This window comes from Mesoplodon mirus, assembly GCF_964341445.2.
Source record: "Mesoplodon mirus genome assembly, chromosome: 7".
Lineage (NCBI taxonomy): Eukaryota > Metazoa > Chordata > Mammalia > Artiodactyla > Ziphiidae > Mesoplodon > Mesoplodon mirus.
The window spans coordinates 91,316,378-91,335,338 of record NC_138983.1 but is presented as its reverse complement, the minus strand read 5'-3'; the positions used below and the strand labels follow the sequence as shown (position 1 = coordinate 91,335,338).

Here is an 18,961-nt window from a genome sequence, read left to right as displayed (position 1 = left end):
TTGAAAAAAATGGTTGAGAGACTTTAAGAGGAAAATGATTTTACAAATCCTGAAGATGGGTGCCAGTTATCTTGATAAAATTGGTATGTTAAGAGACCCAAAATAAACAGGAGAAAACACAGGCAACTACTTAGGAAATGCAGGATGGGAAAGGCTTCTTCAAGTACAGTGTCCAAGCTGATGAAAAGTATGAAGTGAAAGTGAAAGATTTGAACACAAAATATCTTTTTAAGTGTCTGTATAACAGAATGTGAGAGTAAAAAATTAAGTTAAAAAGATAACAGGGATTGACAGATACACACTTTTATATGTAAAATAGATAAACAGTAAGGACCTACTGTATAGCCCAGGGAACTATGTTCAATATCTTGTAATAACCCATAATGGAAAAAAGAACCTGAAAAAGAATACATATATTCTTACATAAATACATGTAACTGAGTCACTTTGCTGTACACCTGAAATATTGTAAACGAAGTATACTTCAATAAAAATAGATAAGTGACCAAGTAGGGAAAATATCTGTATTTAATAGAAATGCAGATACAAAAAGAGAAAGCTTTATATTGTAAATCTCCATATATATGAAGAGATCTTAATGAAAGCAAACTAAAAGGTGGCCATTGCTGCTTCTGGTCAAGGTGAAATCGCAGGGTCCAGGTTTACCCTCCTAGCTTCAACAACTTTAAAAAGGGGGAAATGTATGAAATGACAGTTTTTCACCTTTTGGAGAGAGGGGTGAGTCGTGAGAGACATCAGCTCACTGCTGGACATCCTGTTCATTGGGATGACTCTGTACTTATTATTCCCTTTTTTAGAGCATTTCCTCAAGACAACTTGTAATAGAAAGACTTGCAGAGAGTGTCCAGGGCAGGGGGCTGGGGAGCCCAGCATGTCTCTGGGCTGGAGGGATAGAGTGAGGTGTTGAGGTGGGCACAGCAGCTGGGGTTCACAGGCCACCCCAGTCTTCTGCTGAGACACGGTCAGTGCACGTGGGTGAGGTGAGAACTGGAGGCCTGGTGGCGTGCTCATGGGCGCACTGCCCTTCCAAGGCGCTTCCCAGCAAGGTACTCCGTGTAGCTGATGTCCTTACGTGGTGAACTTGGAAAATGCGAGAAATGCGCCCTGGAGGTTTGCCAGGCTCAGGCTCAGAGGAGGTGTGGTCGCTGTCATTCCCACACAAGCAGCATTTCATCAGTGAGAATTCAGGCAGAGGCCACAGTCAGCAGCAGCAAGAACTGGAAAAGACCATTCTTGGCTCTAAGCAGCCAATTCCAAGAGCAGTTTTGGAGAAGCACACATTTTGTGCAGGATTCATTTAATGTGGCAGTTCAGCTGGGGAAATCAGGAATGGGTTAGGTGCTTATTCATTTGCATGAATCATCACTTCTTATTTCCATTTTTAGAGGATTTCCTCAAGACGCTTGTAATAGAAATACTTCCTCTGTCCTTTTCGTAAGTATCTAAATCTTTTTAAAAGCTAAATCAGTCTCTTGCCAGCATTACAACCCAGGAATGTTTATGTTAAGGACCTGAGAGCTATCTTCTTTATCTCTCTGTCACCAGGGGAGTTTAGGCTAGGTGTTAGGCACTTTCCTCTGAGCTATAAGTACGTGCTTGTCCTAGAGATAGGAGAAGTTGTCTTTCTCCTTTGGATAAAGGGTATTAACTAGCATGGACAACCACCGAGATGACCAGGTGAATTTAGGATGTACTCTGAAAGAATGTATGCCATTTTTATGGTGGTGTCAAGTCTATTCCCATGAGGCAAGTTCCCGTTTATCTTGAGAACCTGTATGCAACAGATTTTATCTGCTGAGCTATAAAAAAAAAGGTGAGGTTGATTTCATTTGCACAAACATTAGTGGTTCACCTGTGGGTGCACAGCACAGTCTGGTTTAATGGTTATTCAACAGTAAAACCGTTTTCTTTATCTCTACATTTGTGGAGAGGATTTTCTCGGTTGGCGAGAGATTTTATTTTTATTTTTATTTTGTGTGTTCGTTAATTAATTAATTAATGAGACTGTGCTGCGCAGCATGCGGGATCTTAGTTCCCCAACCAGGAATCAAACACGTGCCCCCTGCAGTGGAAACTAGGAGTCTTCACCACTGGACCACCAGGGAAGTCCCTGGAGATTTTATTTTTAACTTTTCCCCTAGCAGCTTTTAAGGAACAGTTGGCCAAGAACACAGTTATATTATTTCACCCCCAGTGATAAATAGTGATAAATCATTACCCTTCTGATTCCATTTTTGAAAAATGATATTTTTACCTAACATAAACAGTATCCTCTTTAAGAGGTAAGATCCCAGGTATCTGTTTTCTGTTTTCGGTTTGTGTGTACGTTCTGATTTTCGTAGTTTTTAATGTGTTGGTTGTGTAATCTAAACAGCTACAGTTTCTATTTTCCTTTCCTTCCGTGGGCAATATTAGTTTGTGTCATGGCTGGGCATTTATTGTATTCTAGGATTTGAATGAAAGTTGTAGCGTTTCAGTTAAGCGAACATGATACCCTCCTTCCCCTCTCCTGGTGGTGGGGGAATCTCAGATGTAACCCGAAATGTCCCAGGGCCGGGAAGGGACCAGGGACCCTGGAGACCATCACACAGCCCCCACTTGAGGCCACACCTTTCCTTGATCCCTAACAGGAGTGAAGACAAATGGGCAATGGAGTCCCTGGTCCAGGCGGCACACCCTCGCAGCACAGCAGCACTTGAGCGCCAGATGAGATGGAGACATTTCATACGCTCACTATCTTGACGGCACGGAGACTTCTGGGAGGCTTCTGGAGTCCGGGTACTTGTCCCGCGCTCCTGGCGGGCTTTGGCAGGCGGACTTCGGGCGTCCGCCTGCGCAGGTGCGCCTCATGATGTGTGCGTGTTGGCGCACGCGCACCGTCGCCGCCCCGCCCTCGCTGGCTGTGCGTGCCCAGGTCGTCGCTGGCCGTCGTTCCCCCGTCTTGGCCTCTTGCGGGCGAGCATTTCGGGGCCTGCGGGGCGGTACGCTGTCCGGGCCGGCCGGCAGCCCGCGGGAGCGGGCTGTGCGGGCGAGGGTTTGCGTGGGCCGGGCGGAGGCTGGAACTGTGACCTCCGAGCTCGAGCCGCGGAGCCCGCGTTTGGGCCGGAGTGGCCGGGCGGCCGGCGGCGGTGCAGTGCCCGACCATGTGCAGCGCGGGGCCAAGCGAGGTCCCGGGAGGGACGGGGGCCCAGAGCCGGCTCCTCTGGCCCAGTGGTCTCGGGAGGCGGAGCGGAGGGACCCCGAGAGAGGAGCGCGCCCGAGGAGCAGCCCCCGGACCGGAGCCTCGGGAGCCCGCGGGGCCGGTGAGCGAGTCCCGACGGGGTAGGTGTTGCGTTTGCAGGCCTGTAGTTGGTTGTGGAGCCTGCGGCCCTTGAAGAGCAGGGCTTGGGGTAGCCCGCCCTGGGCCCCGCGGTAGAGACACCTGGAGGGTTTGACCGCTTCCCGGAGGTGGAGGGGCCGGGCTGGAGGACAGGGCCTGCTGCTCCGGATGGGGTTCCCCTGGGACTTGTGAGCTCTGGGTGTCCTGGGGGAGCAGGGTCCACAGGCTCGGCCGGGACGTGCCGCGTCTTCCCCTCCGTCCAACCCCGATCCTCCACCTCCTCCTCGTCCTCCCCCTCCTGTCGCCCTCTCGGCATCTCGCACGTGTGTCTCGAGGCGCGTCAGCACCTTGGTTGTCTACTGTAAGCGTCTGCCGCCCCCCTGGGTTGTGCCCTGTGGAGTCGCCCAGTGTAATCGGTGCAGGACGAGTCTGCAGGGCTTCTGTCCTGCTGCCTCGGGTGAGGAAGGAAGCGATGGGGCCTGAGGAGGGAGATGACTTGTCCTAGACCCTCACCGGGTGTGCACGTGGGGTCGCTCACAGGACTCCAAACTCCTAGGGCAGGTGTTCTGTCCACTTAAAGTCAGTTTTAATAAAAGATGTTTTTGAGCGTTGCACTTAAGTTTGTAAAGTTTGTACAAATCATTGCAAGACTGAAGCGCACCTGAGTGTGTTCCTTTATTCTGGGTATCCTGTGGATTTTCTGATCTAAGTTGTTAACAGACTGAGAAGAGATAAACTATAAGCGTTTTTTAATTTCATATTTAATGACGGAGGTTTATTTTAATAGGATTCAATGTACACTCGCTACGGAAAAATAAAGTATCCCCTCAGGTACCACAGCCACGTGGGAGCTACAGACCTGAGGGTGGTTGCTCCCTCCTTATTCTCACAGGCCCTTCTGAAGGTGAAAGGACGGGTCTCCCACAGGTGTCTCTTGTGGAGCGCGGGGCGGGTGCTCGTGCATCCCGAGCCGCTTCAGTCGTAGCTTCACTGCCTGCGTTTTCCTTCTCCAGGTCCGCCTCCACTGTCACAGTCCTGCACGTTGTTCCAAGAGCAGCGGAAAATGAATCAGCCTCTGGTGAGTTTGCTGTTTATGTGTTTACCTGCTGCTGTTCTTTTGTGATAACACCTTGGGAGGCGAATAGTTCAAAAGTTAAAATGGGAAAGTAGGAGTAGGTAAAAGATGTGGTTAGACAAAGCGTAGAGGAGCAGGTCAGCACCAAGTGTTTCTGGCAAGTTCTACGTGTAGATCCCAGGATCCTCTTAGAGCCACAGTACAAGCCTCGTGTTCTTGACATTTGTGGCAAAACACCATCCCTTGCTTGACTTACACGGTCCTGCCGAAGCTCTTTTGTTCTCGAGCATTAAAAGGTTTCCTTGAGGATCCCGCTGTAGGCCGCGAGCCTTCCTGAGCAACAGCCCCTAACGTGTTGACGTTGGTGCCTTCCTTGTGCTTCCTGTAAGCCGAGAGCGTGCTGTCCAGGGAGCACTCAGTGCATATAACTTGTCTGTTCAGTAGAACACCGTTGTCACATAGGTACATTGTTTTCAGTGCTCAGTCGAGGGATGCAATGAGGATCATCTGGAAGAACAGCCTTGTCACCCTTCCAGTAAATTGAGCTCTTTGTCTCTTACAATCTCAGAGGGTCGCGTTACACACCATGCAGTGAGGTCTCTGGCAAAGATTCTTGTTTCCCAGCTGAATTGTATCGTGCAGCCTGCGGTCTTGGTTCTGCCCCTCCACGGAACCTGATCCGGTTGAGGTGACCTGGCATCCAGCATACAAAGCAGTGGAGATTTGCCAGTCGTCACCTCAGACCACTGTCGCCTTGCCATCTGCAGAGTCTGCTCTGTTGGTTTCTGTGACAGATCTCTCCTTGCTGTCTTCCTGACTGATTCTTTCTTCCGCCCTCTTTGTGTGTTGTCTTTTCACCCTTGGTTCATGACTCTTCAACCCGTCTGATCTCACCCTCTGGTGCTTTTCACCTCCAACTCTGTCAGTTCTCCCACCTGGACCAGATAGATGCCTCTGTCCAGCCACTTGCCAGCATCTCTATGGAGTTGGTCCAAAGGGCACCTCGGATTACTAGATCCAGTAGATCCAGAAATGGTTATTTACAGCTCCCCTGCCCCTTGCCTTGTCCTGTTGTCCCTGGCGACTCATCGTTGCATCATCCAGCCTGTCACCTGCCCAGAAAAATGAGTTCATTCTAAAGTCCTTCTCCATCCTCTGTTACCACGTTGTGGTGTGAGGCTTGTTAATGTCGTCTTCTGAATGATTTTTATTCGTTCTCCTTCATCCCATACTTGCTACCATTAAAACAGCTTATCTGTTCATTTCTGTAGTTACAGAAACTTTTCTTCTGTGCCGCTACCTCTTTCGTCCAGCAGCTCAAGTGTATTCTCCACGCTGAGTATTTCTCCTAAAATATGAATCACAGCATTTTGTCTGCATGTGGGAAGCACTTTAGAGGTTCCCTGGGTGACTGGACAAACGAGGTTGCCGTTCTGTGGAGCCATTAACCATCGAGCCCAGCACTGGGGGGAGATCGTACCTCGCTGATGATGCGTTTGGATGGATCTGTGGGGTAAAATCCTGATCGGAGAGGCTTAGGAGAGAGGAGTGGGAGAACTGGGTTTGTTCTGGTTCCAACTTTTTCAAGACATTTTGCTGAGACGGGGAAAATAGAAACTGGACAGTAGCTGGGGTAGGAGCTGAGGTCCGGGGAGGATGTTGTGTTGTGTTGTGATGGGAGAAATAACAGTGGGAATGATCCAGTAGATGCGTGTGGGGGAGGGCAGAGCTGCTGCCCGTGGTCCTGGAGTGGGGAGGGGATGGCTGAGCAGGGTTGCAGGTGGGGAAGCCCTCCGATGGCTTCTCTGTTCTCAGGGGAGCAGCTCCTCAGCTGAGGGTGAGGGTGAGGTTGGGGGTTTGAGGGGAGAGCAGAGCTCGGGGGCCCAGCTCCGTCGTGACCATCAGCACACAGTGCGTCCAGCTGGGAAGACTGCACTTGCCTCCCTGCCTGAAAAGCCGTCTCCTTTCTTAAATGTGGGAGTAATTACTCTCTGGGGAGCCTGTGTAATTACATGGGTGCTTCTCGGCTCAAAGCGAATTGAGTGCCAGTTCTGGCCACGGACATTTTCTTCTCTGCTGATGGAAGGGTCCCCAGAGGAAGTGTCCTGCTTGCCTGGCTCTTGGCCTCGAGGACCCTTCACACCATCTAGTGTTGTGTCTTTTATCTTTGACATAAGCATCAAATGTCTTCAGGTTGTGCATGTGATCTTAAGAAGCAATTCCCTGCTTCCAGGAGCTTCTGTTCTCCTCGGGAAAGGCACTTCACAGACGTAATTACAGGAGAGGACGGGAATCCTGCCCGTCGATACGTAGGGAACTCCAGAGTGCTGACAAAGCAGAGCCTGCTTTTATTTATTTATTTATTCATTCATTTTAATTTTTTATTTGTTTACTATTTAACTTATTCAGTTTCAGCTGCGTTGGGTCTCTGTTGCTGCGCGCGGGCTTTGTTCTCTAGTTGCGGCGAGCGGGCGCTACTCTTCGTGGCGGTGCGTGGGCTTCTCATTGCGGTGGCTTCTCTTATTGTGGAGCACAGCTTCTAGGCATGCGGGCCTCAGTAGTTGCGGGTCGTGGGCTCAGTAGTTGTGGCATGCAGGCTCTAGAGCGCAGGCTCAGTAGTTGTGGTGCACGGGCTTAGTTGCTCTGCAGCATGTGGCATCTTCCCGGACCAGTGTTCGAACCCGTGTGCCCACCATTGGCAGACGGATTCTTAACCAGTGTGCGACCAGGGAAGTCCGAGAGCCTGGTTTGAAATGCATTGTCAGAGCACGTGGCTCAGTGACTCGGGGAAGGGGGACGGCCCTCAAGTGCCCAGGACTTGGGTAGCTGCAGAGGTTGGCGAGGCTCTCAGAGCAGCGTGAGGTGGACTGGATGAGGCTCCTGAGGTGCTGGTAAGGACCTCCCTCCTTAGGATGTGGGCCTCCCGTCAGGAAAAGCGGGACGTGAAGGCAGGCAGACCCTGAGTTTGACTGAAGAGCCTCCCCTTTGTGCTGGTTTTGGTTTCTTCCTGTGGAGAAACTGAAACGTTGTAATTGGGACAGTGAGTCATCTGCTCAAAAGATGTCATGTGTAGAGACTGTGGACGGCATGAAACGCGGGGTGGGGTGCGGTGGGTCAAGTCAGGGGGACTCTGGGCTCCAGCGCGATGCCCGACAGGAAGGGGCGAGGCCGCGGCGTGTTCCCGCTCATCCTAGGCCCCGGTAAGCAGTATGGACGTTCCCTTGGGGTTTTTCTGAATCGTGAATGAGGTTGAGAGTATTTTCACGTGCTTAGAAGCCGTTTCTTCTTTTTAATTGGTAGACAGTCTTTAGAGCAGTTTTAGGGTTATAGGAGAATCAGAATCGAGCAGACAGCGCTTTCCTATACCCGTCCCTCTGGGTTCCCTCCCTTGGTAACATCTCTGGCCTGTGTGGCGCGTCATCTCAGTGATGGCTCGGCATTGACACCTAATTCTCCCCTGGAGTCTGTAGTTTATATCAAGGCTCACTCTCTGTGTCCTACTGTTCAGGTTTGGACAGGTGTGATGACCTGCAGCCACCACTGCAGTGCCACCCAGAACCATTTCACTGCCCGAAACATCCCTGGGGGCCACCTGTTCACCCGCCCAGTGCCCCCAAGCCCCCAACAGCTGCTGGTCTTGTTACTGTCTGTGTATTTTTGCCCTTTCGAGAATGTCACGTAGTTGGAGTCCTTCATTCTGTGGTCTTTTCAGACTGGTGTCTTTCTGTTTTTGTATGAAGGGCCTGTTCATGTCCACTGCCCGTCTTACTGCCCCAATGCTTTCCTGTGGTTTTTTTTTTTTTTTTTTTTTTTCCTGTGCGCGCGCCTCTCACTGTTGTCTCCTCTCCTGCTTCGGAGCTCAGGCTCCGGACGTGCAGGCTCAGCAGCCATGGCTCAAGGGCCCAGCCGATCCGCGGCATGTGGGATCCTCCCGGTCCGGGGCACGAACCCGTGTCCTCTGCATCGTTTGGCAATGGAAGGCTTCCAGAAGCCTCCCCCTTCCATTGCAGCTGAGGAAGCAGCTCCTCAGCTGAAGGTGTGGGTGAGGTTGGGGGTTTGAGAATAGGCAGTTGGAAGAACTCCTCAGTCTGGAAGACACGATGTGGGAGGGAATCTGAGTAGCTCATGTAACGTGTGTATATTTTATTCACTAAATCTTGAGTTGGCTCTTAAGATTGAGAAGAAGCAGCATTAGGGAATAATAAGCGAGCTGTCCTCCACATCCTAAGACACGGTACCAACTGAGACTATAAATCTGCAGGTCCAGATTCATTCACAGATGGTAGGCTGATGGGAAGCTGTTAGCCAGAGTTAGGGGGTTAGGGAGCAAATCCCCAACTTAGATTCTGTAGAGGGTAACGACCTGCCTCTCATGCAGGGGGAGATGGAATTCTCAGCTCGATGCCTCAGGACTCCGGTCCGTTATCATAGCTGTTCTAATCTGTTTCTGAAGTGGTCTTTTCTACAACATTGAAAAAAGTGACTGCATTATCCTGAACATTTTTATCAAGTAACAAATCAGCTGATATAAATGCATAAAGTTGGCTGAAAGCGGGCCAGGATTTCAAAGCCCCTTCGGCATGTCTAGGTTGGGCACACGTCATGGAGCCTAAGAGTTTATTTAGATGGGGAATCTTAAAAAGCTGCGACTAAAAGTGACCATGAAATCATCCAACTTTTAAGTTTGAAAAAGGCTCATTCTTTTTCATATGTAAAAAAGCATTAACTGAGTCATTAAATGAGCTTTTAAAAAAGCCTCCTGTCAAGAGAGTGACAGATACAGAACTTTAAACCCATGCCTCTGGGGCCAGTGCTCTTTCTGTCATAAAATGTTTCTCCCTAACATTTGATGAATCAAAACATACACACACACACACACACACACACACACAATGTTAAGACCCAGTGTTCACTCTTCAACTTGCTTTCAACCATATGGAAACTTTATGGATTGAGTCTTTCAGATATTATTTCAGAGCAGATAAGCCAAACACTATTTCTCTCACCTGGCTCCAAGCACTGTTTAGTCTTCTCCAACTGGGTGTAATTATTCACTAGGGATCTCACCTATTGTTCAACACTCAAACTTGTGATGGCCATGCTGTGGACTCCATTGTCTTGAGAGGAAGGTTTACACACCAAAACATTTGGGTGGGTGAAAGGAACACAGGAGAGGAGACTAGAGGAAAGGTATCGGTAAATATGTAGTGAGTTGTTGCTCTTCTACCTTGATTATGCCTGAATGGCTATTTTTATTAACATGAGCTTGTGCTACATGCTTGATGCATGACACACGCAGACTCCCTTAACTTAGAACATAATTGTGGCACATGTATCTCCAGCTACAAATATAGATACCAAAGAGCCTAAGGAGCTCTGAGAGTCACATACCTTCATTTATTTTTTTGACTTTTTCTTTTTTTGTGAGAATTGAATAGAAATAAAAGCTAAAAAATATCCCTTATTCACCTAGCAATTTCTTCTTATCTTCCTTTTCTCAGGTAACATCTCTAGGAATCCTCCCATACCCAGGAAAAGATAGTTTCTCCTGCTCTTTACAATCAAAAACCCCTGGGCAACCCTTTCTCATACCTTTTATAGTAGAGTGTTGAATTGTGGATTTACTTGTCTGAATCTTCTTTAACCTGTGAGAAAATTGAGTGCAGGGGCTGAATCTTCCAACAGTGTATCTTCCAGTGCCAAGCACAAAAGAGTCAACTGACATGTAGCTTTAAAAAAAAAAGTATCTTGTACATATTGTAAGTGTTCAATACATTTGTACATCAAGTACATGAAATAATCAAGGCTGAGAAATATGATAGGAAAAAATTAATATTAAGGAGGATTTATAAATGAGTAGAAAGGGGATTTTAGGGAAGAAATCATGGTTTAAGATTATTGGTTTTTTTTAACCTGGTATATGTTGCGGATTGCTATACAAGAAAAGGCAGTTCAATACTTTGAAAATGTGTGAAGTCTGTATTCATTAGTTCATCAGCTAAAATAAGGTGGTATGCCCATAGCTGCTCATCTTTCAAAAATTTTCATAAATGTCAACTTGTTGAAAATATTTTTGAAACTAATTTTTCTTTACCTTTTAAATTCTCTTGGAATTAAACATGGTGATTTACCACTAAGACCTTCAAGATGTATTAATTTATTTAGGCCACCATAATAAATTTGAGAGAGTCTTTGTACAGAGATGCATTTTAAAAAACACAGTTAATCACCCAAAAGTAATTTATAAAGGAATTCAAATTTTAACCATTACTCATAAAAAAAAGGTGAAAAAAGGAATTAAATTCATAAAAAGTTGAACATTCCTAAATCTTCATCCCCCTACTCAATTTTCTTGTAGTTCACAGTGCTGCAGAATTCCTAATGCAGAAATCCTCAATTATATCCAGCACTTTTTGGCTTTTCCGTTTTCTTTACAAACCCTCCATTATTTTCTTTTTCTTTTTTTTAAATATCTTTTTTGGAGTATAATTGCTTTACAATGGTGTGTTAGTTTCTGCTGTATAACAGAGTGAATCAGCTATATGTATACATATATCCCCATATCCCCTCCCTCTTGCGTCTCCCTCCCACCCTCCCTATCCCACCCCTCCAGGTGGTCCCAAAACACCGAGCTGATCTCCCTGTGCTATGCGGCCGCTTCCCACTAGCTCTCTAGTATTCTGTACTTGGTAGTGTATATATGTCCATGCTACTCTCTCACATCGTCCCAGCCTCACCTTCACCCTTCCTTGTGTCCTCAAGTCCATTCTCTATGTCTGTGTGTTTATTCCTTTCCTGCTCCTAGGTTGATCAGAACCATTTTTTTTTTAGATTCCATGTATATGTGTTAGCATACAGTATTCGTTTTTCTTTTTCTGACTTACTTCACTCTGTATGACAGACTCTAGGTCCATCCACCTCACTACAAATAACTCAATTTCGTTTCTTTCTATGGCTGAGTAATATTCCGTTGTATATATGTGCCACAGCTTCTTTATCCATTCATCTGTTGATGGACATTTAGGTTGCTTCCATGTCCTGGCTATTGTAAATACAGCTGCAATGAACATTGTGGTCCATGACTCTTTTTGAATTATGGCTTTCTCAGTGTATATGCCCAGTAGTGAGATTGCTGGGTCGTATGGTAGTTCGCTTTTTTAGTTTTTTAAGGAACCTCCGTACTGTTCTCCATAGTGGCTATACTAATTTACATTCCCACCAACAGTGTAGGAGGGTTCCCTTTGCTCCACACCCTCTCCAGCATTTATTGTCTGTAGATTTTTTGATGATGGCCATTCTGACCGGTGTGAGGTGATACCTCATTGTAGCTTTTGATTTGCATTTCTCTAATGATTAGTGATGCTGAGCATCGTTTGATGTGTTTGTTGGCAATCTGTATGTCTTCTTTGGAGAAATGTCTGTTTAGGCCTTACGCCCATTTTTGGATTTGTTTGTTTGTTTTTTTGATATTGAGCTGTGTGAGCTGCTTGCAAATTTTAGAGATTAATCCTTTGTCAGTTGCTTCATTTGCACATATTTTCTCCCATTCTGAGGGTTGTCTTTTCGTCTTGTTTATGGTTTCCATTGCTGTGCAAAAGCCCCATAGCAGTATTGTGAGTGTCACTGAAGCAGACTTGGGTCCACTTATCCACGTGCAATAAACCCAATCTACTGACACTGGGTTGTGGTGAAATAAACTGCCGTGATTTATTGTAAGGCACCATACAAAGAGTCCGGGACAGCTAGTACTCAAAAAGCCTCATTTTCCTGATGGGTTTCAGCAAAGTGTTTTTAAAGGCAAGGTGAGGGAGGGGAGTCCCAAGGTATGTGATCAGCTTGTGCACAGTTCTCTGTTTGGTTGATGGTGAGGTTTCAGGACAGTGTCACAGGGGTTAACGTCATCAATTCTTTGGCTCCAGTAGGCCTGGGGGCTATGTGCTCATGGTCATTAAGTAGTTAACCTTCCATTTGGTGGGAGTTTTAGCATCTGTAAAGCAGGAAATGTGCATCAAATACTGTTATCTATGTACTTCAGAGAGGAGCTAAAGTAGAGGATATGGGGGAGGGTTCTATCCTAGGAAGGCCCCATAGGGTCCTCCTCTGTTACATGAGCCCTGATGTTCTTTCCAAAATCCTCTTAAAGTTGAAGACAGACAGATTGGGTTTCCATTTTTTTGCTACCAAAAGCATCCTAACTTATACACTTGGCATAAAAATACTCTACTAATTTGGTACCTGCTCAGAGGTCTTGCTCAGGGCTGTACACAACTCCAGCTTGTGTCATTCACATTGACATTATTATGAATGGTACCCACTGGAGTTGTGCAGTCCCCAACTTTCATAGTTGTAAAAGGCTGTGCTGCTTTGTATCTGCTCATCTTTCCAGCTCCCCTTCAGTTGTCTTACATATGTGAGCTACAGTTGAGTCAGTTCCAACTACTTTTGCTCTCCAGAGGAACCATGGTATTACTTGGGCTTTTTGTGATCACTTTGTTCCCAATGCCAAATACAGATTCTTCACAGTTTGTTCATCTGATAGAGTCGTGTTTATTCTTTGATGGTCTTCTCAGATATCACCTTTACTCTAAAACTTTTCTGGTCACATCATTTTCCTGCCATAGACCCTAGGCACTCATAGTAAATGACTTTATCAAATGTAAACATAGCACTTTGTGTACATTTCTATCAATGCATCTCATGATGGTTTTATGTTAGTCTTCTGTACTGACCTATGTGCTTTTTGAGCAAACAGATTTTTCTAATTGTGGCCTAGTAGAGGAAACCCTAGCACACAGCAGATGCTTAAAGGACTCTCTCTTTGTGGACTGTTTAATGTATTCATTAACACTCATAATTCACTGAATGAACCAAATCATTTAATATTTACAGTTTTCCACAGCAAGATCTTTTTCGACCCACCGCCTAGAGTAATGAAAATAAAAACAAAAATAAATAAATGGGACCTAATGAAACTTAGAAGCTTTTGCACAGCAAAGGAAACCGTAAACAAAATGAAAAGACAACCCTCAGAATGGGAGGAAATATTTGCAAACAAAGCAACTGACAAGGGATTAATCTCCAAAATATACAAACAGCTCATTCAGCTCAATATCAAAAAGACAAACAACCCAATCAAAAAATGGGTGGAAGACCTAAATAGACATTTCTCCAAAGAAGACATACAGGTGGCCAACAAACACATGAAAAGATGCTCAACATCACTAATCATTAGAGAAATGCAAATCAAAATGACAGTGAAGTATTACCTCATACCAGTCAGAATGACCATCATCAAAAAATCTACAGACAGGGCTTCCCTGGTGGCGCAGTGGTTGAGAGTCCGCCTGCCGATGCAGGGGACATGGGTTCGTGCCCCGGTCCGGGAGGATCCCACATGCTGCGGAGCAGCTGGGCCCGTGAGCCATGGACGCTGAGTCTGTGCGTCCGGAGCCTGTGCTCCGCAATGGGAGAGGCCACAACAGTGAAAGGCCCGCCTACCGCAAAAAAAAAAAAAAAAAAAAAAAAAAAAAAAAATCTACAGACAATAAATGCTGGAGAGGGTGTGGAGAAAAGGGTACCCTCCAACACTGTTGGTGGAACTGTAAATTGGTACAGCCGCTATGGAGAACAGTATGGAGGTTCCTTAAAAAACTAAGGATAGAGCTACCATATGACCCAGCATTCCCACTCCTAGGCACATATCCAGAGAAAACCATAATTGGAAAGGATGAATGCACCCCAGTGTTCACTGCAGCACTATTTATAATAGCCAGCACGTGGAAGGAACCTAAATGTCCATCAACAGAAGAATGGATAAAGAAGGTGTGGTACATATATACAATGGAATATTACTCAGCCATAAAAAGGAATGAAATAGTGCCATTTGCAGAGATGTGGTTGGAGCTAGAGATTGTCATACAGAGTGAAGTAAGTCAGGCAGAGAAAAGCAAATATTGTATAGTACCATTTATGTGTGGAATCTAGAAAAATGGTAGAGATGAACTTATTTGCAAAGCAGAAATAGAGTCACAGATGTAGAGAACAACCTTACGGTTACCAAGGGGGGAAGGGGTGGATGGGATGAATTGGGAGATTGGGACTGACATATATAACTACTATGTATAAAATAGGTAACTAATGAGAACCTACTGTATATCACAGGGAACTCTACTCAGTGCTCTGTGGTGACCTAAATGGGAAGGAAATCTAAAAAAGAGCGGATATATGTATATGTATGACTGATTCACTTTGCTGTACAGCAAGAAACTAACACAACATTGTAAAAGAACTATACTCCAATAAAAATCAAATAAAAATTTTAGAGTTTTCAATCCCCCATTATCACATATATCCAGATGCAGCAATATTTACTTCTTCTATCAGTTGCCAATGTCAACTAAAAAAACCCAAACAATAGCAGCATAGTAAGGAGAAACTTTACTCAAAAGGGTAAGTGCAAGGAGGGGCCTATTGCAATTGGGGGAGGAGAACTATTGCATTAGGGAGAATGCTGTGACCCTAAGATCTGCAAGCCTCTCAGTGGTTAATCAAAAGGGGTTTTTCTTCTCTTGAGAGGAAGTAACAAGGGTATTAAGGGTAGGGTGTGGGCAAATGGGATAAAAGAGTAGCTTGAGTGGGTGGTAGATCAGAGAATATTTTACCCTGAGGTCAGCCTGTTCTTAGGAGAGATTATCTGTTGACTCAGTCTGACAGTGAGTCCGAGTTCTGGAGCCTGGAGGAAGGAGTGAAACTTTACAGTTTGATTAATAAGCAGTTTGTTCCAATTGATTAGTAGGAATAAACACTTCAGATGATAATTTATGAGACAAAAAAAATGGCAATTTGGAATATCTTTGTCTGGCATTGCCATAGGTAAACAAGAGGAGGCATCTGTGGTGGTTCTTAGGAATAAGCTGTTTTCCACAACACAAAGGGCAGAGGGATATCTTAACTTTTGCTGTTTTCCAGGATTCGAGGGCTCAGGTAAAATTCCACATTGTCACTAATAATAGTTTTCAGTATCGAAGGACACAATTAGACTATATAAAACTTTATTTTCTTTTGCAGTGGTCATCACACAGCCAAGCAAATGTATCCACTTGTTAAATTTAATTACCTTTTATCTTAGAGAGTTCCCCCATATTAAATAGGTCGGAAATTTTTATAAAGAATCAAATATTGCTTTCCTGTCTGAAAAGTGTGGACTGAGTATCAGAGACTTATCAGATTCCTTGCAAGCTAAAGTCACCTTCATTCACTTGATAAGACTGTAGAGGGCACAGTTGGACTGAAACAAAGCTTGAGTGAAAGAGTGTGAGAACTTTATTACACCTAGCTAATACCCAAATGTGTGCTGTCAGTGATTCATATCTGCCTTTCAGAGCAAAGGTCTTTTAAAAAATCTTTTTGAAAGAGGGTTTTCTTATTTGTCACTTTACTTTCTTTTTAATTAATCCTAACAACATTTCATGTGAGAAAGTGTGTTTGAAGAGATAGAATTATAAATGAGTCCAGCATTATTGTTATAGTCCCTGTATTAAAATGTTACTGTAAGCTAAGGCAAGGAAGTCAAAGATAGTAGATTAAGAGAAAACTGCTGGGGCAATGAGCAAGCATTATTAAAAACAAGTGACAGGTTTGTATTACTCTATTGGAAGTAGCATAGAGTAGTGGAAAGACTAAGGAATTAGTTGGGCTATCCGTAAGCTATTTGAAGCACAGCTTTTCCAAAGCTAAGTAAAGTTTTCTCTAATCATCAGCTAATTTGTGGTTTCAAAATCCTGTAGTGTTCTTGATGCAGTTACCACCAAAATGAAGCATGCCCTTCTTCCTAATGGTCTACTCCTCCCCTTCCTTGTACTATATGTGCAAAACAAATGACATATACGAACTCTTTTTTTTTTTTTTTTTTTTTTTTTTCCCGTACGCGGGCCTCTCACTGTTGTGGCCTCTCCCGTTGCGGAGCACAGGCTCCGGATGCGCAGGCTCAGCGGCCATGGCTCACGGGCCCAGCCGCTCCGCGGCATATGGGATCCTCCCAGACCGGGGCACGAACCCGTATCCCCTGCATCGGCAGGCGGACTCTCAACCACTGCGCCACCAGGGAGGCCCATACGAACTCTTTATGTTCTCTTTTCACCCTGCTTTCATTCCACATTGCACCAAGATTTCATTTTCCACATCAGTAATGGCTTTATAATTTCCAAATTCAAAGGTTTTTCTTCTGTCTCATTTACCTTAAAATCTCAATTGCTTTTGATGTTTTGCTCCTCACAGATGACTCTTATCTTTTTGCTGTAATTGTGTTGACTATGTACTACCTGTTACTCTTCTCACATATTTAGCAAATCAGTTTGTTACTTTGAGTGCTTCTTTTTGATTTTTCCCATTCCACTATTTTGGGAATTCACCATACTTCTGTATTTTGTGTGCTGGTTCTCCTCTATCAGACTATTGATTGAATTTTATGTTTCCAGCTAAAACCTGCCATTGGATTGGCTATTACCTCAGTGGGAAATGGCTATGGTATCCATGTAATGTACTCTCACTAAAGCCCCAACTTTGTATTGCTAATTGCCTTCTAAATATTCATAAATGGATGTCTTGCTATTCCTTGAAAGATAGCTATTCAAAATCATTTTTCTCTCCAAACCTAGTCCCGCTTTTTGATTTTCTCATTCTTCTATCTCTGCCATAGCCTTTAGATGGAAAAAAATTTGACTGTTTTTTCAACTAACACTCTGTAGGCTCCTTGCTAGCCTCCTAGGCCAGGTCTTTGGGCCAAGGTAACTAGTCTCTGGATCCATTAGAAAGTCCAAGGGGGCAGAATTTTCTTTATGCTTTGTTCATTAATGTAGCCTAATCACAAAGGATGATAACTAGCTCAATTAATATTCATTAATAAATGAATGAGCCCAAGTACCCAAAGTTAGGTTCTCCTATTATTTATTTTACATTAATTACCAGATGAATATTTTTAATACCACTTTTGTATTGCTGCTTTTCTGATCAGAAACTTCATTTAGTCTATTTTGTCTCTTTTTTTCTGACTTTTAAGATTGTCCATTTTTCTATTCTAAGGAGGTCCTAAGAAAGTGAATTAATGTTGTGGGTAAGAGTGAACGTACTGGAGTTAAACAGCCTGAGTTTGATTATTGTTCTTTCATTTACTAACTGGGACAGGTATTTAATTTTTCTGTGCCTTGATTTCTACGTCTTTAAAATTGAGATAATGATCACTGGATTGATGTTAGGATGAAATAAGTTAGTGCGTCTTAAGCACTCAAACAGTGCCTGGTATTTAATGAATGCTCAATATGCATTATTATTATTATTATTATTAACCTCTACATTTGAAAAGCGTCTGTACAGTCAGTGACATCCAGATGTTTAATAGAACATATCCCATCTTTCAAACAAAATTTTACATGTAATCCCAATAACTTTATGAAATACAAAATAAGTGTGGCTTTGATTATTTGTACCCTCCGCTCTTTCATAAACTCATAAATGTCCTTGACAAAATCCCCAAACTCCAAGAACTACAATTTAAAAACCCCTGGTCTCAGTAACTTTTTTTCTTTTTTTTTAATATTTATTTTTTTGGCTGCACTGGGTCTTAGTTGTGGCATGCGGAATCTTAGTTGCAGAATGTGGACTCCTAGTTGAAGCATGCATGCGGGATGTAGTTCCCTGACCAGGGATCAAACCCGGGCCCCCTGCATTGGGAGCACAGGGTCTTACCCACTGGACCACCAGAGAAGTCCCTGGTCTCAGTAACTTTTGATGTAAGTATTTACTGATTGACTAAGTCATGTTGAAAACCATTAGATTGTAGAAAGAGCAGGCGTTTTAATAATACATCTATTATATTGCCTGTCTCAAGTGAGGGTATTGTAAGACAAGGAAGTTACATTTGAAAATATTATGTAACACAGACAATTTATATCTATTTTAGTAAATTTAGATCAAAGGAATAAACTTTTTTTATAATAAATGAGGGGTAAGTTTGAATTACAAATCATACTTAAGGAATCAAAGTGTTGTGTTATTATAATTGTCATATATAGAAAAAATTATTTGCCCTTTGAGCATTTGGAGATGACTTAAAACATTATTTGTTTCTGAACTAAACCTAAAAGATGTAAAAAGCATTTTCTAAATGATAATATTGATATTAACAATACTTATCCTTTTACTTTCAACTCTGTAAGCTTAGTAAAACTTCAGTCTTTATTGATATCCCCATATCTAAAAGGTATTTATCTCTACTGCTTAACTGGAAATTTTTGAGAAAAAATTAATTGATGTTATTAAAAGAAAGGTGTCATCTAAAATTATACTGTCTTATTCTTAGAAAGAATTTGCTGAGTGATCCAGTGAACATCTGACTAAGAGTCATGTACTCTTAAAGGGGTTGAGAACAGGTTCATGAGATATTTGAGTCCCTTCATTTTACAAATGAGAAAAATATGAGCCTGCTTAGCTAAGGAATTTACCAAAGATAGATGATTGCATATTAAATATTAAGAAGTATTAAAATCTCT

At 43.9% G+C, this 18,961-nt stretch overlaps 1 protein-coding gene across 1 annotated transcript in view; it reads left to right on the top strand.

The window, feature by feature from the left end:
- Positions 1–18,961, top strand: part of LOC309807691 (uncharacterized protein) — a 165,018-nt gene that overhangs the window by 68,519 nt on the left and 77,538 nt on the right. Inside the window, exon 4 of the mRNA XM_082627546.1 lies at positions 4,354–4,418. Within this exon, the coding sequence (XP_082483672.1) occupies positions 4,404–4,418 (15 nt within the window). The 5' untranslated portion in view covers positions 4,354–4,403. The remainder of the gene's footprint in view (positions 1–4,353; positions 4,419–18,961) is intronic.